Source organism: Cucumis sativus, chromosome 3 (genome assembly GCF_000004075.3).
Source record: "Cucumis sativus cultivar 9930 chromosome 3, Cucumber_9930_V3, whole genome shotgun sequence".
Taxonomy (NCBI): domain Eukaryota; kingdom Viridiplantae; phylum Streptophyta; class Magnoliopsida; order Cucurbitales; family Cucurbitaceae; genus Cucumis; species Cucumis sativus.
This window is the reverse complement of record NC_026657.2, coordinates 36,728,464-36,748,227: the sequence shown is the minus strand read 5'-3', so window position 1 is coordinate 36,748,227 and position 19,764 is coordinate 36,728,464. Positions and strand designations below refer to the sequence as shown.

General features: G+C 35.1%; 4 protein-coding genes across 5 annotated transcripts; all 4 read left to right on the top strand.

Annotated features, from left to right (window-relative positions):
- The first annotated feature begins 1,813 nt into the window (after positions 1 to 1,813).
- Positions 1,814 to 5,012, top strand: LOC101205457 (cytochrome P450 734A1). The gene is made up of 4 exons (XM_004147744.3): positions 1,814 to 2,389; positions 2,556 to 2,800; positions 3,603 to 3,966; positions 4,336 to 5,012. Exons 1-4 carry the CDS (start codon positions 1,913 to 1,915, stop codon positions 4,753 to 4,755), a joined length of 1,506 nt encoding a protein of 501 aa, XP_004147792.1. The 5' UTR covers positions 1,814 to 1,912; the 3' UTR covers positions 4,756 to 5,012.
- Positions 5,013 to 5,744: 732 nt separating this feature from the next.
- Positions 5,745 to 10,043, top strand: LOC101205693 (probable protein phosphatase 2C 55). The gene is made up of 5 exons (XM_011654103.2): positions 5,745 to 5,898; positions 6,388 to 7,300; positions 7,784 to 8,108; positions 8,476 to 8,625; positions 9,442 to 10,043. Exons 2-5 carry the CDS (start codon positions 6,561 to 6,563, stop codon positions 9,736 to 9,738), a joined length of 1,512 nt encoding a protein of 503 aa, XP_011652405.1. The 5' UTR covers positions 5,745 to 5,898; positions 6,388 to 6,560; the 3' UTR covers positions 9,739 to 10,043.
- A 2,381-nt stretch (positions 10,044 to 12,424) lies between these two features.
- LOC101205922 (arabinosyltransferase RRA2) lies at positions 12,425 to 15,468 on the top strand. Its single transcript, XM_004147745.3, has 2 exons — positions 12,425 to 12,914; positions 14,056 to 15,468. The coding sequence occupies exons 1-2, from the start codon at positions 12,747 to 12,749 to the stop codon at positions 15,169 to 15,171; spliced, it is 1,284 nt and encodes a 427-aa protein (XP_004147793.1). The 5' UTR covers positions 12,425 to 12,746; the 3' UTR covers positions 15,172 to 15,468.
- A 218-nt stretch (positions 15,469 to 15,686) lies between these two features.
- Positions 15,687 to 19,647, top strand: LOC101211029 (J domain-containing protein required for chloroplast accumulation response 1). 2 transcript variants are annotated; one of them, XM_011654101.2, is made up of 9 exons: positions 15,687 to 16,479; positions 16,784 to 17,613; positions 17,694 to 18,079; positions 18,183 to 18,291; positions 18,408 to 18,475; positions 18,672 to 18,737; positions 18,822 to 18,899; positions 18,991 to 19,167; positions 19,415 to 19,647. In XM_011654101.2, exons 1-9 carry the CDS (start codon positions 16,001 to 16,003, stop codon positions 19,451 to 19,453), a joined length of 2,232 nt encoding a protein of 743 aa, XP_011652403.1. In that variant the 5' UTR covers positions 15,687 to 16,000; the 3' UTR covers positions 19,454 to 19,647. The 2 variants fall into 2 exon arrangements, with proteins under 2 accessions (XP_011652403.1, XP_004147814.1); XM_004147766.3 differs by having other exon boundaries at positions 15,690 to 16,479; positions 16,787 to 17,613.
- Positions 19,648 to 19,764: the final 117 nt, after the last annotated feature.

Genomic DNA, 19,764 nt, shown 5'->3' with positions numbered 1-19,764 from the left:
GAACGCCTGTATGCGAGAAAAGCTGAAACTACATGATCGGGGTTATTAGAAATTCAATTAAGTTTCGATATTTTTAAATACAAAAAGGAGTTGGGAAAGCTATTTAAACTAATTAAAATAATATATTAAAAGAGAAGCTTCAAACCAAAAGCACTTTGATTATAATTTAGTACTAATTTGGTCAAAATTATTAGACAATTAGTACTTTCAATCGCTTAATTTACGCTAGATTCCATCATTTTAAATTTTAAATTTTAAAACTCAGTCTCACGAATTCATTAACATAAATTATTTTTGTAAGTATAAATAAATTAACATAATTTAGACTTTTTTCTTTCTAAAGTAAAAAAATCAGTTCTCCATTAATATCAAAAGAGAGATCTAACCACAGTTCATTTTGTAGTTTTGATTTTTGATCCATAAAAATTATGTTTCGTATCAAATTTAAAAAGTGATTTTAACAAAAAGATATCAATAGATTCGTTTGAGAGTGATACTTGAATTGATGATTTTAAAAGAAGAAATTTATATACAATTGATTTTGTAAAAGTGATTTCAATCAAACTTTTAAATTATTTTTAACAATCAAATTTGTCAAAATGGGGATACGGTCTCCGTTTTTGCCTCATCCTTGGTACAAGAACTGACTGTTGTCCCCGATTTGACCTTGTTCTCAGTCAAATTAAGGATTCCCAAATTAGAGACGATGTAGAAAGCAAATATGAAATTCGATTAAAAGTTTTGCTTATTAAATAGAGGGATATCTTTGGTATTTAAGAAAATATATAATAAAATAAAATGGTGGTTTCTAGATAATCACCTTTCCACAATCACGTTCCAAAAATCAATTTTTAGTGATTTCTTATTATTATGAAATCATTATCATTAGGTTGTCAAACACCGTATTTGTTGAGCAAAGTGATTTTGGCTATGCCAAAACCACTACCAAACACACCATATTTTTGGGGGAGGTCTTTCAACGTTGGCCATTCACATGTTAAACACACTATAAATATTATGGATGAGAATGAACCAAAACCAAATCACAAACCAAACTCTCACTATATCTCTACTTAAGCATTGGAATTTAATTTCCGAATTCCCAATGTCTATTATTATTCTTTCTGTTCTTCTATTTCTCACAATCTTCATCTTCAAATTTCTCTACTCCAATTTATGGGTTCCATCGAGAATTCAAATCCATTTCCAAAAGCAGGGTATAACAGGGCCTTCTTATCGTCCGATCATCGATAACGTTATTGATATCCACCACTTGTACATAGAGGCGCAAGCAAAACCGATCCCGTTTACACATGAAATAGTATGTCGAGTGCTGCCTTATATTCACTGGTAATTTGAGGAATATGGAAAGATGTTTGTGTACTGGTTTGGACCAAAGCCGAGGTTGGCGATATTCGACCCAAATGTAATTAAGGAAGTGCTTATGAATACTGGTGAACCTTTTAGAAAGGTTGGATTCACCCCAATTTTTAAATTGTTGTTTGGTGAAGGACTTGTGAGACTCGAAGACGAACAATGAGTCGTTTATCGAAGCTTGAGTCAAGGTTTTAAACCAAAACTAACCATGTTTTTTTAAAAAAATTAAAGTGATGTTATATATATATTTTGTAAACTATTAGTATTTTAGAAATTTTAAAATAATAAATTAGTGAATGACAATAGTGGATGATAAGGATAAATATGAGAGTGATAAAAAGTAAAGAAACATTAAGAAATAATTGGGGATGTTTACGAGTGTATCCCAATTTTACTAAAAACAAAGAAAAGGAAACAACTTTATTCGATTCAACGGCGTTATTTCTCTCTTTCTTAGTTTCTTTCTCACACAACCCTTCACAGACCTTCCTCTACTTCTCTACTTCTCTACTTCCACTGCCTTTTCCATTTCCAAATGTATCTTCTTCTTCTTCTTCTCCTTCTTACAATCCTTCTCAAATTCCTCTACTCCACTTTCTGGCTTCCATGGACAATTCAAACCCACTTCCGAAAGCAGGGCATAACAGGTCCTCCCTACCGTCCCTTCATCGGCAATTCCGCCCATATCCGCCGTCTGTTCAAGGAGGCACAATCCAACCCCATTCCCTTTCACCATGATATACTCTCTCGCGTTCTTCCTTTTTACTTTCAATGGTCCCGTCAGTACGGAAAGACCTTCCTTTACTGGTTCGGCTCCAAACCCAGATTGGCCATATCCGACCCTGATCTAATTAAGGAAGTCCTTGTCAATACGCGTGGCTATTTTCGAAGGATCCACTTCAATCCCCTCTCCAAGGTGCTTTTCGGAGAGGGACTTATCGGACTAGAGGGAGAAAAATGGGTGGCGCGCCGCAAAATTGCAAATCAGGCTTTCAACATAGAACGAGTAAAGGTACGAAGATTTTTTTGCACAATTTTCCTTTTCGGTTCTAGTCTCTGCATGAAATTGAGGATCGAACTGAACTTCATTACGGCTGCTGTACATGGTTGTTTTCGATTAATATTGTTGAATAAGGTTAAATTATTGTTGGTAAATACTGTGGTTTTCAATTTGATAGGGATGGGTACCCGAAATTGTTGTTAGTGTGTTGAGTGTGTTGGAGAAATGGGAAGAGATGAAAGGTGGAATGGAGGAGTTTGAATTGGACGTCCACAAAGAAGTTCGTCGTCTCTCAGCAGACGTTATTTCGAGAACTGCATTTGGAAGTAACTTTGAAGAAGGAAAGCGCATCTTCAGTTTGCAGGAACAACAAACATATCTTTTCTCCCAAGCAATCAGAAGCGTTTATATTCCTGGCTTCAGGTTTATTTTTCAATTCTTAGTTTCGCTTTCTATGAGTTCAATCCATTATAGTTACCTTCTTAGGATTTAATATGCCACAAGTCTAGCAAAGTCAAACAGGTTGTTCCATGAGATTAATTGTGTGAACTGTCACTCATTGATATCAATAAAAGAGAGTAAATTTTCATAGATGGAGTGGCTTTCGTTTATTTTCTTTCAAACATAGAGATAATCGAAAGGCTTAGAAGAGGGGAAAGTTGTAGATAAATAGTAACAACAATGACTCTATTAGTGCATTGGTACAAGAGGTATTAGATACCTAGATTAGTATAGGGTTAGAGGTATAAGGGTAATTAGACTAGTATAGGGTTAGGATATAAGGGTAATTAGATATTTGGGAAGTTACTAGTAGTTATTGTGTAAGTGTGGTTACTAGTAGTTATTATGTAAGTGTGGTTACTAGGTTGGTTACAGTTTGTTATAAATTGAGGGAGGGTAAGTGAGAGGGAATTTGGTGGAGTGATCTAGGGCTTGAGCTAGAGTACTCAAGAGGGAGGTTCCAAGTGCCTTATACTTGGTTTTATCTTGTATTTTCTTATAGTTCATTATAATGAATTCATGTCTTGTTCTTGTTAGGAAGTATCCTAACACAAGGCTATTGATATAACTTGTTTTCCTTTTCTTTCTTAAAGGAAGTGACTTGTAGTTATTTGTGGATCCTTCTTTTGAGAAGAAGGATTAAGAAAGTCTAACTTTCTCTTCTAGTTGACAGATTGTTCTTTTATTTATTCCTCGAGTTTTGAATTGAAAACTTGGAATGTAGATTTTTGCCAACCAAGAAGAACAGAGAAAGGTGGAGCCTGGAGAAAGAAACCCGTGAATTGATAAAAGTGCTGATTGAGACAAATAGCAAAGGAAGGGAAAACGCAACTAATCTACTTAGCATGTTAATGTCATCTTACAAGAACCAGAATGGGGAAGAAGAAAGGCTTGGAATAGAGGATATCATTGATGAGTGTAAGACATTCTATTTTGCAGGAATGGAAACAACTGCTCATCTTTTAACTTGGGCCCTTTTGCTACTGGCAAAGCATCAAGAATGGCAAGACAAGGCCCGAGAAGAAGTTCTCAAAGTCTGTGGGTACAAAAAACCTCCTGCAGCTGAGAATTTGAATGAACTTAAACTTGTAAGTCAATAAACTCATAATGCTATTTTCTTGGATAAACGTATCTTGCAGTAGTTAAAGATTATCAATAGCCTTGTTTGTTGGCATGTTTAGTTCATAGTTACTGTTGTTCTGTCCAAAGAGATTATCATCAAGAGAGTAGGAACTTTGAACACTCTATATGGTGATGTTGCTAACTCATGGAGTTCAGTTCTGGAAGCATGCAGTGAAGTCGAACATTACAAAATTAGAGGGAATAAAATGTGATGGAAACTGATATTTGATAGCGATGTTGTTAATGTTTTATAGATGTCGGTTATGAATTGAACTGAAACAGTATCCGTCTGCTATGCTCATATTTCATTTGATATCTTGTCTCTCTTTTGACAGGTAGGTATGATAATTAACGAAACACTCCGACTTTATTCTCCAGCAGTGATGTTGACGAGGACGGCATCGAAACAGCTGACACTAGGAAGCTTAGACATTCCTGCTGGCACAGAGCTTTTCTTGGCATTGGCTGCCGTCCACCATGACAAAGAGTTTTGGGGAGAGGATGCAAACTGCTTCAATCCTTTGAGATTTTGCGAGCCTCGGAAACATTTAGCTTCGTTTCTGCCATTTTCGTTAGGTCCCAGAATCTGCGTAGGCCAAAACTTGGCATTGATTGAAACCAAAGTCGCTTTGGCTATGATAATTCAACGATTCTCTTTTGCTGTTTCTCCAACCTATACTCATTCCCCCATGCTGTTCATAACCTTACAGCCTCAGTTTGGTGCTCAGCTCCTTTTTAGGAGTCTACGGAATTGAAGTCACGGTTAGTCGAACTATAAGAGTAAACTGTGAACTGTTTACTCAGTAAAATGTATAGTTTTATTAGTCTCTCAATGTGTATATATAGTAATAATTTGAAGTTGTCACACTATATAAAGCACATATGTTACAAGCTGAATGTTGAACTTTACTATAACTCATGGAATTTGTTCGAATTGGATGCTGTTTTAAAAAATATATTCGATAACATGTCTTTGTAACAGTCTGCTAATAAGTTAAATCTTTTCTTTCTTTCTTTTTTCTCCCCTAAAAGAAGTCTCCCTGGTTCCTTTTGTTATTCCATTTTTGGGTCTGTTTACTTTTATGGAATGAGAATGAATGAAATTTGTAAGAAGCATCTCATTTTCATTTGACAGTGTTTAATAACCTTCTTGATTTGTTTGATTTTTCTTCCTATTCAAGCTATTCTGATTCTGGATAAATGAACAAAATGAAATTGTTTTTAAATATAACAAAAATGAAGTAAAATATTTATAAATACATAGATCATTATAAACATTTTTAACAATTTTTTCATTTTAAATATTTTACTTATTTGAATATCAATGGATTTGTAGTGTAACAAAAAGCTTTTAAAGCTTCAAACACACTTAAATAATATAACATAAAACTTGAGATCTCTACCATTGAAATTGAGGTTGGATTCTCCCAACCACGTATGAGTTTATTCTCCCTCTATCTCAATTTGAAAATTTGGGTTCCTTCAAAAAGAAAAACAAAAATAAGGAGAAAATTTTGGGGCCAACTGATTTTATGAATAGACGTTTACAGTATAATAAGCCACCAAAGGAATTGGCTACTGAAAATTATCAAAATACCCTCACACAAATTGGAAACTAGCGTATTAGAACCAACACATTTTGGTAAATATAAATATGTTTAATACCCCTGGACTGGAGCGTCAAAACCGGTCAAACCAAACGATACCCAGCGGTTAATGTTGCTAAATCTTCACTTCATTATATAAATATATTACTATATATTTTAAGTACCAATTTCGAATCAATTTCAAGCGCTAGGGTTTTCTTTTCACTTTCCCTTTCCTTCCGCATCCATACAAATTTCTCGATTCCATCTTCTCAATTCTCCTCCTACAACGCACGCTCAGATCGTCTCAAGGTTTCTTTCTTCATTTTTCACCTGTACAACTTTTATCGTTGCTCAAAACTATCTAACTTGGTAGCTTTAGGGTTTCCATTTAATTTATATGTGATTGACATCGATGACTCAGGTTTCTGTCGTTGCCTTTCTTTTTTCCCCTCCATTTTTGCCCGTATTTTCGGCGGCTTTATATCTGTTTTTGGATTTTTCATTTCTGCATACGTGCGTTATGCCTTATCTTTGTTTCTGTGTTAATGATAAGTGGATGTTTTTTCGCTTTCTAAGGATCGGTCTTGTGCGCTTCAACTTTCAGTTAGTTCTTGGATTGTAAATGAATCTTTGTATATAAGATGACTAAGATGGGTTAGTAGCAACAATTTATGCTATCAAATTATCTATTCATGCCATTGGGTGGCGGTGATTTTAGGATAGGGTTTTAACGTTATTAAGTTTTGAATTAATTTGCTCATATTTATGTACTTATTTAGTGTAATTTTGATTAAGCAGGTTCTAATTTTCTGGAACGTATGGACATTTTGATTTGAGGAAGTACTATGCATCTAGTAATCTGAATATAGATGTGCTGGGAGGAATGGTATTTTTTCTCATACGAAGTTGTAGAGGGTGCATTCTGTGCAGGAGAAGAATCAAAGTGAGGCTCTTCTGTTTAAGGGGCTAATATGCCATCTTATATGTCAAAACTACGAGCGCCGGTTAAATTTCTAGGGTGGGAAGGTGGATTGAAAAGTTCGTTGGAGTTGCTTTTGGGGCATCAGAAACTGTTGTGTGGCAATTCTAGTCTTTTTCACTCCGTTCCGTGTTCCTCACTTACAGAGTTGCATGCTCTCTTGAGACCTGGCGCTATTTCCGGTGCTAGTTCAGAGCTAGTTAATCGCCGGAGGAATATCTCAGTTCTTGGGGCAATTTCTCGCACATTTTCTATTCCCTCCGTGTCAGGCCCTGCATTGCAGACTTGTGGGTATCATATTGATTGTGCCATTGCTCAATCCTATCAATATTCAACTCACAGCAAGTGTCAAGATAAACCAATGGCCGCTTGTGGTTCTAGAGCTACCCTTGGTGAATGTTCTCTTGATAAATTAAGTTTTAGGAATGCTGCATACTTGTCTCCTTCAGCGATCACTGCTGGTATTTCTTTTAATAGAAGTGTTGATAGCTGTAGGAAAGCCAGCATGAGTTTGAAAAATCAGGAGCAGCCTAACAATAATGGGATATATGGATACGTCACTTACAATGTTGCAAAAAGGTTTTGCAGCAGTTACCTAAATACTGTACCAGGAGTAAAAGATCTTCATAGTTCATCAACTTCTCAGTTTGCTGCTGGTTCTGCCCCCAATGTGTCATTTGATAACTCTGCACGGGAGGAACAACTTGCGAACTCTACTGATTCATCTGAACAGTATGTTCTATACTAGATTTCTTCATTTAAAATGAAGAAGTTATATTTTAAGTTCATAATGTACTTTGGGTTTAACCTATAAGATTGACTGTATATGCATGTTTTTGTCAAATGAACTTGTTCTTGCCTCAAGGATTTGAATGATCCCCTGGTGGGCTTCAATGGTTTGGAGAAACGTGTCATATTCCTTTTGTTATTTGGTCATTTCTTTCTCACTGATCCAACTATTGAGTATAAATTTTGGACCGTATCATCTGTTCTTGCGTAGTCCACGTTTTGTTTTTCTGGTTAAATTGAATGACTGGTTTTATGTAGTATAATCAAACTCTGTTTTATCGTTTTTTTTTATTCAATTATGGAACTCTTGTACTTGGTTAGTGTCGCTGACACAGTATGCTGAGGTTCTCATCCCGTTTTTCTTTATTTAAAAATTTCTTTAAGTATTTTTCTTTATTTAAAAATTTCCTATTATGTTCTTAACAGGAAAATCTCAATGGGCAAATCATTGAAACTGGTTTCTGGGTCATGCTATCTACCCCATCCTGATAAAGAAGATACTGGTGGAGAAGATGCTCATTTTATCTGTGTTGATGAACAAGCTGTAGGGGTGGCTGATGGTGTGGGTGGGTGGGCAGATCTTGGTGTTGATGCTGGACAGTATTCCCGAGAACTCATGTCTAATTCGGTTAGTGCAGTTCAAGAAGAGCCCAAGGGCTCAATTGATCCAGCTAGAGTCTTGGAGAAGGCCCACTCAAAAACAAAAGCCAAAGGTTCATCCACTGCTTGTATCATAGCGCTTACAGAACAAGTATGTTGTTTCTATTGATACCGTCACTCTTTATAAGTTTGATTGTCGGCAAGTTGTTTGAGGGCTTGAAAGTTGGAGAGTGGAGAGTAATTGAGACAATTCTCTTTTTTGAATCTTTTGATCCTTGATTTGGTGCAATTATTTCTTTGATCAAAATAATGGAAGCTTTTATTTATTTGGAACTGTAAAGTTTTCCCCTGGTGAAATGGGTGAAGTTTAATACTTGTCATTATCTGCCAATAATTTTAGTTAGTTTCTTTACAAGTAATTGCTCGTATATTTTGCTTTGTAAGGGTGCTCGGCAGTACTTTATTTTTGTTTTTTATTATTACTGCATGATGGGTAATTGTGTAAGGCATCACTGCAGGGCCTCCATGCAATCAATTTAGGAGACAGTGGATTTATGGTGGTTAGAGACGGATGCACTATCTTCAGATCTCCTGTGCAGCAGCATGATTTTAACTTCACGTTTCAATTGGAGAGTGGAAACAATGGAGATTTGCCTAGCTCTGGACAGGTTAGCATGCTCACTTTCTTCCCACCATCTGTAGTTTCTCCTGTTCTTATTTAGCCGTCATATTTTTAGTGAGTTAGATAATAAATGTATCTGTGCATAAGCCAGCTCAGATACTCATTAGATTTAAAATAATAACAATAACAATAACAATAACAATAATATATGTATTGATGCATTTATTTCAGATGAGTTGCTCCCTTATATCAATTTGCCATTAAAGATAGCTATGATACGGAAGGTAGTGTCTCACAGGAACCTATATAAATATGTGAATAATCTTAGACAGATTATAGCTTATCCTTTTTAGCTTCCTATTGGCAATGTACTTTGTGATCACCTTTAGGTTTTTGGGGTTTCCCTTGATTTCATTTGCAATGAAATGTTTCTTTTTGTAAAAAAATAGATTAGACAGGTCACAGGTTTGTGACTTCCTCACACATGGTTAACTTTAACGTAAACTGACTACCAAAATAATATCACTAATTAGAAAAACTCCACCAATTATGGTATAAATCTTGGGACTGCTTTGCATATGGTTGTTATTTTGGGCAGAAGTAGATATATGCGCTCTGCTTGTGTTACATTTTTACATTTCCACCTTAATAAGGGAAGATCAAAGGACAAGTGTAGCCTGCTTGTAACCGTTTGTTGTTTTTTTCCCCAGTTCATGCTTCAATCTTGAAAGATTGAGTGTTTTTGTTTGTAAAATGCTATATTTTTTTCGAAATAGAGTGAGCACGGTGTTAGCAACCTTTCAAAAATGGGAGTTCTATTTTATTTTTATTTATTTTGATGGGATTTTTGAAACTGATCCAGGTTTTCTCAGTCCCTGTTGCTCCTGGGGATGTCATAATTGCTGGCACCGATGGACTCTTTGACAACTTGTACAACAATGAGATCACTGCAGTGGTGGTTCATGCCATGAGAGCGGGCTTAGGCGCTCAGGTGACTGCCCAGAAGATAGCTGCCCTTGCACGCCAACGAGCTCAAGATAAAGACCGACAAACACCTTTTTCCACTGCTGCTCAAGATGCTGGGTTTCGCTATTACGGTGGCAAGCTTGATGACATCACCGTGGTTGTGTCGTATGTCACAAGCTCCAACGATAAGTGAGTGCAATGAATTGTCTTTCTCATATACTTTGCATCTGCAGGCTTCTGTATATAATCTTTGCAACATAACCATTAAGAATGGTTATTGTATTTAAGGCATTTCATTGAACCATCTCATCAACTCTTTACATGTTGAAGAGTGGATGACCTCTTTTGTAAGTGAAAAATCATAGGCGTGAGCCATCCTCTAGTTTGAGCAGTTGTTTTGTTTCTATTTCTTCTACTTCCATCTGAAGCCGTTTGTGCTCGTCTGATACATAATTGAACAAGACCAAAGTTAAAAGGGTTTATTTGGTTGTTTTTAACTCCCTTTTTTCCACAATACATAGCTAGAATCTTCCCAAGTTTTTTTTTATTTTGTTTCCCTCTTACAATAATTCATTAATCTATATAAAGTAAAACAAGTAAAATTTAATGTTTTGATTCTCTCTCCCATCTGTAAAATCCTAGGTTTTTCATGCCTATTGATGATGCCTTCTAAAATAGAAAAAGAAAGCTCTAAAAATCTTGTTCCTTCTTCTTCCTTTTGCCTCCTCACTATTCTTTCTTCTTCCTCTTCCTTCCTCTGTTCTTTCTGCGTCCTCCTCCCCCCTCCCTGTTCTTTCTTCTTCTTCCTTCCTCTCTTTTTCTCCTTCTCAGTAAGTGGTTGCAAACGGAATAGATGAAGATAGAGTTATTGGATACAAAATCCAATGAATTAATGTACTAATTGTTTATTTTATATAACAACAATGATTATTTTATATAATTCTTGTATTTGAGCGCATATTATCAGGATATTTCATATATTTGTATTAACATTTTCAACCAAACAATAAAATATCTTAAATAATATAAATAAAATGAAAATGAAAAAATAAAATCATATTAAATATCATTTTCATTTTCTAAACAAAAATGAAAAAAAAAAATGATATCAAATATTAAATGATTTTCTCTCTCCAATTATAAATGAGAAGAAAATTATATTAAATGAATACTCTCTATAGCAAACGTATATCTCTCTTTTAAGGGAATTTTGAAAACAATAAATATATATATTTGTATGTGGTTGGTTATCTCTAAAATCCTTTGCCATTTTTTAAATATAAAAATTAGAATACAAAATGATTTTTTTGGTAAGAATCTCAATTAGTAATAAGTAAGGGTGTTAATAGTTAATTTGAATTTATTTTTTCTTTTGTCTTTTAGGTAAGATGTCCTAAGTTGGTACATGATATTATATGAAATGTCTAATTTTCTAATAAATTTCACAAATGTCCTGTAATGGACAATAAATGTATGACCAAATTATTTTAATATTTATTTTTATTATTTAATTGATTTATAAAAAATTGTGGGATACAGTTTTGAAAAGAAGTGGAAAACATTTTTCCTTCTACAAAAACGGTCGTCTACTCGTTCCAACGTGGGTTACATTTTTACAGAGAAATTTTAGAGAGTTCGGATGTGAAGAAGAAGACACTCGACGGCTGACAAATACAAAACTTCTCTGACAAAAATCTGGATAGAAATTTCGAAGTCAGTATTGTATATATGAAACATTAGGTATATTAGGTATATTTTAAATATTCGACTAAATATGCAATCAAACGAAAATGTAGTTTTGAATGTGAGTCATTCTAGGGTTTATTGAGATTTCGACGATGAAGAAGAAAAATTTTGACGACCATTCTGGCCATCCTACCAAAAATAATAAAACTATATGTCACTGATAGTATTATTGTATATAATATAAGGTATATATATATATATTAAATCACATAACAGAACTATCATAGATTACATATATATTAAAATACATTTATAAAGGAAATGTATGTCGTTTACTACTATTTTAGTAGCATTTACTATAATCTAAATACAAATTCTGTCGGAATTATGTATAAAGTATTGTTGTATATAATACGAGATATTTACATACTAAATAACATAACATAACTATTATGGATTGCAGATATATTAAATAACATTTATAAATGAATCAAATATATTTATTAAGAAAATTTATGTATGTATGATCATGTCGTCTACTATTGTTTTAGTAATAATTACTATATAAATACATAATTTAAATACAAAATCTGAGGGAATTATGTATAAAGTATTATGGTATATAATATGGGGTATATATACTAAATCACACAACATAACTATTATATTTTACAAATATATTAAAGTACATTTATAATTTAAATGTATGATTACGTCGTTTATTATTGTTTTAGTAATATTTGTTATGTAAACATATAATTTAAACACAAATTCTGTCAGATGAAATAGAGAAAAAATTCAGCATTCTTACTGCATAATTATATATTTTATATTGTATATATGATGTGATATATATACGTAAGGATCATAAATACGAAATTTAAAGAAAATAAAAATAAAAGTAATGAATTGTAATTTGAAGAAAGCCAAAATAATTGAGGAAGAAAAATGACAGAGTTATCATTATGAAATTTATACATTAATTACTAAACCAAAACAAAAGTTATCATTTATTACATGTGTGAAAATTCCAAATTTTTTTTTTTGGTAATAAAGCAGTAATTATAAGGGTAGGATAGGCCCAGGAGAAGGCCCAGGTCCAGAATAAACATTGACTTTGCTTCCCATTTAGAGGTTGATGATGATGAATGAGACCAAGTCCATTAATGGCTGCCTGCCTGCTCATAACTTTTGTAGAGGTCCAAGTCCAACGTTAGCCTCCATTTACACAAAAGCAAACAACCAATAACCAAAGGAAAGCGCAACTGCAAAAGGGAAGACGAAACCAACCATGGATCCAGTCTTCTTCTTCCTCTCCTCTCCCATTTTCTCCCTTCCAACTAACACAATAATACCATAAGTCAGCGCTTCCTCTCATTCCGATCACCAAATCGCGTAACCCCCACTTCGTATCCATGGATTCCTAAGATCACTCCCGTCCATTTTTTCCCATTTCAACTCCTCTCCTCCTCCTTCTCTTCTTCTTCTTCTTCTTCTTATTCACTTACTCTCTCTATGGCTGGTCGCAAAGACAAAGCTCAATCGCCTCGCGTCTTTCGACTTCTCGCCGCCATCGCAATTGGAGTTCTTATTGGCTGTCTTTTTGCTTTCTTTTATCCTCATGGTCTTTTCACCTCTGATCTACCTCTTCAAAACCGTCGACTCGCTAAGTTGGACCTTCAGGTTCGGTGCTTCTTCCCCTAATTATTCCGCTTTCTTTGCAATTCTTCTTAATTATATTCCTTATTTGTTGTTTCTGATTGCGACGTCAATCCCAATTGATATGTGTATTTTTAGGGTTCTAGTGTTGTTAGTTGTAGGTTCTACTTTATATATGTTGTCTTTGTATATATCCTATAAATATATACAAAAATAATCCGATTTTTTTTCCTTCTTTTTAAACCTTGTGGAGTGTGAGTGAAGTTTAAACTTAAATTTTTAAAATTATCTTCTAATCTCGCAGTTAAATTAATACTCAATTAGTTAAAATTACTATGTTTTTGAAAGATTTATGGATAGTATGCTCATTGTTGTAGCTGGATCAATTCCTCTGGTGGCAGTGTTTACCCTTTTGCTATGTTTGTATTTTCATGGTTGACTTTGTGTATTTCTTTTCAGTCTATATTTTAGAAGCTATTAATGTCCTGAAATTGCCTTTCATTTATTTTTTGCATTTCATTAACTTTTCAAAACTTAACTACCTTGGAGAAGATAGATAATTTTTTTGGTAAAATTGGGACCTAAATGGTGACATGATCTTATCTAAAAAAGAAAGAAATCGCGATCTAAAATTTTGTTCTAAATCCAAATGATCTGTACTCCAATGGTCGGTTTTGAAACCTTAACGAGAGGTCAATGGTAATATTGTTATTGTCTAATGAATATGGGTACTGTTTATGAAACGAAAAACAAAGTTAAGGATTTTTTTTTTTATGTATGTATAAGAAACATCAATTTCAATACAATGAAATCAAATGGTGTTGGTTAGAATTCACGTACTGTGGTGAAGTATTGAGTAAAAACAAAATCTTCAGGCTTGGATAATTCTTTATTACATGAATAGTGAAGACTAAACTCAATTCAGTTATTTTTTCCCCCAATTAAGAATCTAATCATCTTATGATATTTTGCCTTATTATGAGCTTGAGTGTGCCTGAAGGCTTAACTCAATTTGGCCTTGGCTTTGAAAGTTTGTTGGAGGAATTATTTGTTTTGTGATTTTAAAACTTACTTAGCAGTTGAAAGATCAATTAACTACACTATTAGAGATAATGAAGGAAACTTTTTGAACGTCCTTAATTTTCTTTTTTCTCTTCTTTTACAGGCCCGGTCTTCTTCCTCGTGCGAATCTTCAGACCGGTCCAAGAACCTTAAAGCCGATGTCGTTTCAATGTTAGAGAAGAATGCCCAGTTGGAGAAACAGATTAAGGATCTTACAAGGGAGCTGAAAATAGTAGAACAATTAAAGGATCATGCTCAGAAGCAATATCTAGCGCTTGGTGAAAATCACAAGGCTGGTCCATTTGGTACTGTCAAAGGTCTTAGAACCAATCCCACTGTAATTCCAGATGAATCTGTGAATCCTCGATTGGCAAAGCTCCTGGAGAAAGTTGCTATTCAGAAAGAGCTGATTGTGACACTTGCAAATTCTAATGTAAAATCCATGTTGGAGGTTTGGTTTACCACCATTCAAAAGGTTGGCATACAAAATTATTTAGTCGTGGCTCTGGACAACCAGACCGAAGAATTCTGCATCTCCCATGAAGTTCCTGTCTACAAGAGAGATCCAGACAATAACATTGATAAGGTTGGAAAGGAAGGAGGCAACCATCAAGTCTCTGCATTGAAGTTTCGCATTCTGAGGGAGTTCTTGCAACTTGGATACAGTGTTCTTCTCTCAGATGTAGATATAGTCTACCTACAGAACCCTTTTGATCATCTTTACCGTGATTCAGATGTGGAGTCGATGAGTGATGGTCACAACAATATGACAGCTTATGGATACAACGATGTATTTGATGAACCCTCCATGGGTTGGGCTAGATTTGCACACACTATGAGAATATGGGTTTACAACTCTGGTTTCTTCTTCATTAGGCCTACGCTTCCTTCACTGGAGCTTTTGGATCGCGTTGCTACTCGGCTTTCTCAAGAACAGGCATGGGACCAAGCCGTTTTCAACGAGGAACTCTTTTACCCTTCTCGTCCTGGACGTGATGGGCTTCATGCCTCCAAGAGAACCATGGACATGTATCTTTTCATGAACAGTAAAGTACTCTTCAAGACGGTTCGAAAGGATCCAAAATTGAAACAGTTGAAACCTGTCATTGTTCATATAAATTACCATCCAGACAAGTATCCTAGAATGAAAGCTGTCGTCGAATTCTACGTCGACGGTAAGCAAAATGCTCTGGATCCTTTCCCAGATGGTTCTGAATGATGGAAAATACCCTTCACGTTATGACAAAGAGCAATTGTAACAAGGAAGATCCATTTTGATAGTCTCTTCAGAAAAACACATCAAAACATTAACTGTTCTTTCCTTTTTCCGGGGTTTTTGTCAATGTACTTTTGTAAGAACATTTGTAATGATATAGCTGAAATTTATAAACTTTATCATCTGTAAGAGAAAATTTTCCAATTTCCTTCACTTCTTAAGTATAACTTTATCATCTGTAAGAGAAAATTTTCCAATTTCCTTCACTTCTTAAGTATGGGGCTCTACATTCTTGTTGTTTCATGTATGTTTTAAGGCTGCTTACGCATGTAATGCGACCATTTTGCTCAACCAAACATGTTCTGCCAGTGACAATCTAGACTGTGATGACAGCTTGTCTTTCCTAACTTTTGGCTCTGTCTGTAGGGACTTTTCAATTAATGAACATCACAAAAAAAAATCAGATTAATGGTCACCATGAGAATTTTAATTGGCTGATGCTGATGCTCTCCGCAGCCTAATTGCACTTTGTTATTTGGCATTACAGCTTTTCTCTTATCCACAAAATCAAATCTTCTACAAAGCTTTGTGTGGCCTTTAATTCTTAGATGGCTTTTTCATCAACCCCACTTCTGTCTTCTTCTGTCTTTTCGTTTTCAATAAGCTTCTCCGCTAAATCCTTGTTCTATACTTCCTTCAATTTCCTCTGCAACTGTTTCATGAAATTTTGAGTTAGCCCGTGGGAAAAAGCTTGGCGGGTGTTGCCATTCCCGCCATTTGTGATTTGAAATTGGGAATCGATTTAGATGGGGTTGTGTTAAAAGGGTAGAAAATGGATAATTTGTCGCAGAGAGACAGCATCCTTTTGGGTTATTCACTTCAGAGATCATCTGCTAACTCTTCATCTCCAAGAGCTTCCAATCGGAATTCAGACGATGTTGATTTTCATGACGTGTTCGGTGGTCCTCCGAGGAGGCGGTCGTCGGTTCATGAAACGAGATATAGCTTCTCCGAGACAGGGGACTCCTTTGCATTGAAAGGTGGCGAGGATGAAGCACTACCTGGCCGGAGTGGCCCTTGGTCTGGTTTGAATGAGAAACCTGTGTTTGGTGAGGAAGGTGTACACGGGCGGCGATTTCCGAGTGATGATTTTTATGATGATATCTTTAAAGGCGATGAATCGGTGAATTCTTCTCCTCGCCGGGGTGACATTTTCTCTCCGAATCCTGGTTCAAGAGTTCTAAGTCCTGCTAGACCTCTTCCACCGCCGGCAGAACCCTTCGGAAGTTCTTCCCTCCCTGCTCAATTAAGGTTCTTCCCTCATCTTCCGTTTGTTTTTCTAAGGATAAATTGAGGGTCGGGGATTTGAACGATAGTTCTTAGTATTAGTACGTGCAGATGCCAGCTCAGCTAAGTTCTGGTTGGCTGTCGCGTTCCATTTTTTATTTCTTGATCTCATAATGGGTTTCATCCCAATTTTTTTTATTGATGTATTCCTCTTTGTTTCTGGTTTCGATGTTCTTCTTGTGTGGTTATGGCTGCGTTCTGTTTGTTTCTTGTTTGTCTGCATTGGGTATTTCTTAATATCTTGCTTCTGATTTATTTCGGTTTGTAGCAGCCTACCATCAAGATTAGCCAAAGGGACTGATTTACCAGCCTTCGGATCGAGCTCCTTAAGAAACAAGGATAGTGTTTCGAATGGAAGTCATACAAATTCTCCTAGGTTCACTCTTTCTAGATTTTCTTTTAGCACATCGAGCCATCGTTTCGAGGATCCTAAAACTGATTATGATTTGTCGGATCGTACTGGTGTTTTGCCATCTGAATTCCAAGAAAATGACGGTGATGAAGCATTGTCCTTCATAAACTCTGGAAATGGATTGAGTGGGAACAGTTTAACAAAGGGAGAAGAAGATAGTTTAGAAGAATCAAATGGTGGTGGTCAATTTCAGTTCCATTTCTCAATTTACAAATGGGCAAGTAAAGGGGTGCCTCTAATGATGCCATCGAGAGGGAACGGGCCAAGATTAAGAGAAAAGACTCTACTAAGAAAAAGCTCAAGCTCGACCGATAGGTTAGTGAAGGCTAAAAATGAAATGCATTCCCCAACATCAACTATACAGAATATTGATATTTCTCCAGTTTTTCATGAAACAACAAAGGTTGATGATGAAAAAGGAATTGATATACTGCCTGACACGGGTAATCTTGATCAAAGACAAAGTTCATTCACACCTTCAAAAAACTTGAGCAGACAAAGTTCTCGCACGGCCGTTGGCAGTGATAACATCAGTCGCCCAACGGAGAAAGAGAAACCTCATTCTTTACCTAAGAAAGTTTCAAGTGAAAAGCCAGCGAAAAAGATGACTTCGAGGACAATCGAAGATCAAAAGCATGAGGCTAAATCTTTAAGTTCCTTTCTTCTCTACAGTGATAGTGAGCAAAGTATGTTCTATTGGGAGACTAATTTTTTTCGTGTTCGTATCATATGGTTCTCTTCTCACTTCTAGTTTCCTTGCATGCAGGTGAAGAGAGGATAACCAAAGAGTATCGTAAAGGAGAAATCATGGCAAAAGGTGACATGAAATCATCAAATCTCTCTGATTTAAGTAGTCCAAAGAAACTAGAAAAACAAACTTCATTGAGAAATTCAAAAGTGAAAAAACCTACTGTCCCAAGTTCAGACGTGGAATCTGGACATAACATTGGCAGAAAGAAAGTTGGTGGAAAAATTTCAGAGTTTGTTAAGCTTTTCAACCAAGAACCTACATCGAAACCCCAGGATGTTGTCGATTTAGAAAATGATAGCTCTACAATGAAACAGGAAAGTGAACCAAAGGGTCCAACTGTTAACAAAATAAGAAAGGATGAGAAACCCAAGTTGAATAAGAACACAGATGCTTCCATCAAGGTGAGCAACTATGATAAATTTACCAGCCAATATCTTTTACACCATTGAAGATAAAAATTTGTAAGTTTTTTTTTTTATGCACCTTAGATTTCAATCTTTGTAGGGAGATAATATTTCCGAGAAATCAGTGGATGATAACTCTACTAAAAAAGCTGCTAGCTTCAAAAATAACTTTGCTTCTTCCAAAGAGAGTAGTCCAGCTCCAAACACAGGTTAGTCATGCTTCTTTAATCTTTTGCTGTGTACTCTATATTTTTCTATGGTACTTGCGGTTTCTTTCGGTTTCTTTCGGTTATCCATTGCATAACATATTACTTCTTGATCTCAGTTCACGTTCCTAATGTCACAAAGTCTACAGTTTCAGAAGTGGAGGAGCCCTTTCAGGATAATTTCTCGGTATGTTTATCGTGAAAATGAAATTTTATCGATTTTTAGATTCCAAAGTAGTTGTTTTCCCATCTCTTAATCCCTGGAGAGAGTATAAAATTATGCATAGATTATATTTGCATATGAAACATGAAACATGAAACAATGCTTTGTATCAATCAATGGCTAACAATCTAATGAGCTGTTTTGGTTTGCTTCCTAAAAGGTACAAGAGTTACCACAAGATTATGAAGATTCCACAGAAACAAACAATGGTCGTGAAGAAGTACAAGTAATACAGCTCACAATAAATACATGCATTGTGGTTATTGCAACAAGTGATGGAGTAAGCTGATAAGAACTTCTTATGATGCAGGCTCTCGATACTAAAATACGACAATGGTCAAGCGGGAAGGAAGGGAATATTCGTTCCCTGCTGTCAACTTTGCAATATGTGAGTCTTTTATCTTATTAACTCGGTTGCCAAACAATTTGAATAATCTCGACGTTGTTCAATTTCTATAAACTGTTCTTGGTTGTACAAGGTTCTTTGGCCCAAGAGCGGATGGAAAGCCGTTCCTCTTGTTGATATAATCGAAGGAAATGCAGTGAAAAGATCTTATCAAAAAGCTTTGTTATACCTACACCCTGATAAGCTACAACAGAAGGGTGCTTCATCAGATCAAAAATATATTGCAGCAAAAGTTTTTGAAATATTACAGGTATTCTATTTTGAATTCTATATGCAAAATTTACAACCAAACATGAATTTTATCTTTCAATGTTAGCTGTCTATCTTGTAAATGCTCCTTCCTAGGCATAGCTTGTGATTTGAACGTTTTAAAGAGTCAGGATTTCCAATGTTTTCTTAATATTGGAAATTCAAACCTTTGAACTTAATTACAATGTGTTGAGCTGACGGATCTAAGTTTAAGAGTTGGATGAATGTTATTGTTTGGATTGGTGCAGGAGGCTTGGATTCATTTCAATACATTGGGTGGATTATGATATGAAAAAAAAAAAAAACAAAGCATTATGGAAATGGAAGCGCTATGATATTTGGCAGAATGGAAGGAAATGAGGTCTACACAAAGAGGTCTTTATATATAGCTTTTTAAAGTGCCATTTGCATTTGTATACACACAAAGTCGAAATGTTCTTTAATAAAGAAAAATAATTCAAATATTTCTTTTTTATATCAACTATAGAATAGTGCTTTTTTTTTCTTTTTTTTGATGATGGTTTTACTATCACAATAATCATCAAATATTACTTTGGGGAATAAATTTAAGTTAAATTAAAAATTCAATATCTAAACT

Bases quoted from the DNA above. Each gene is read 5' to 3' on its own strand.
- LOC101211029 (XM_011654101.2), top strand. From the start codon at position 16,001: ATGGATAATTTGTCGCAGAGAGACAGCATCCTTTTGGGTTATTCACTT. The intron at 18,080-18,182 runs GTGAGCAACTAT...CAATCTTTGTAG, and splicing joins ACACAGATGCTTCCATCAAG to GGAGATAATATTTCCGAGAA. The intron at 18,900-18,990 runs GTGAGTCTTTTA...TGGTTGTACAAG, and splicing joins TGCTGTCAACTTTGCAATAT to GTTCTTTGGCCCAAGAGCGG.
- LOC101205457 (XM_004147744.3), top strand. From the start codon at position 1,913: ATGTATCTTCTTCTTCTTCTTCTCCTTCTTACAATCCTTCTCAAATTC. The intron at 2,390-2,555 runs GTACGAAGATTT...TCAATTTGATAG, and splicing joins TCAACATAGAACGAGTAAAG to GGATGGGTACCCGAAATTGT. The intron at 3,967-4,335 runs GTAAGTCAATAA...CTCTTTTGACAG, and splicing joins ATTTGAATGAACTTAAACTT to GTAGGTATGATAATTAACGA.
- LOC101205693 (XM_011654103.2), top strand. From the start codon at position 6,561: ATGCCATCTTATATGTCAAAACTACGAGCGCCGGTTAAATTTCTAGGG. The intron at 7,301-7,783 runs GTATGTTCTATA...TGTTCTTAACAG, and splicing joins TCTACTGATTCATCTGAACA to GAAAATCTCAATGGGCAAAT. The intron at 8,626-9,441 runs GTTAGCATGCTC...AAACTGATCCAG, and splicing joins ATTTGCCTAGCTCTGGACAG to GTTTTCTCAGTCCCTGTTGC.
- LOC101205922 (XM_004147745.3), top strand. From the start codon at position 12,747: ATGGCTGGTCGCAAAGACAAAGCTCAATCGCCTCGCGTCTTTCGACTT. The intron at 12,915-14,055 runs GTTCGGTGCTTC...CTTCTTTTACAG, and splicing joins TCGCTAAGTTGGACCTTCAG to GCCCGGTCTTCTTCCTCGTG.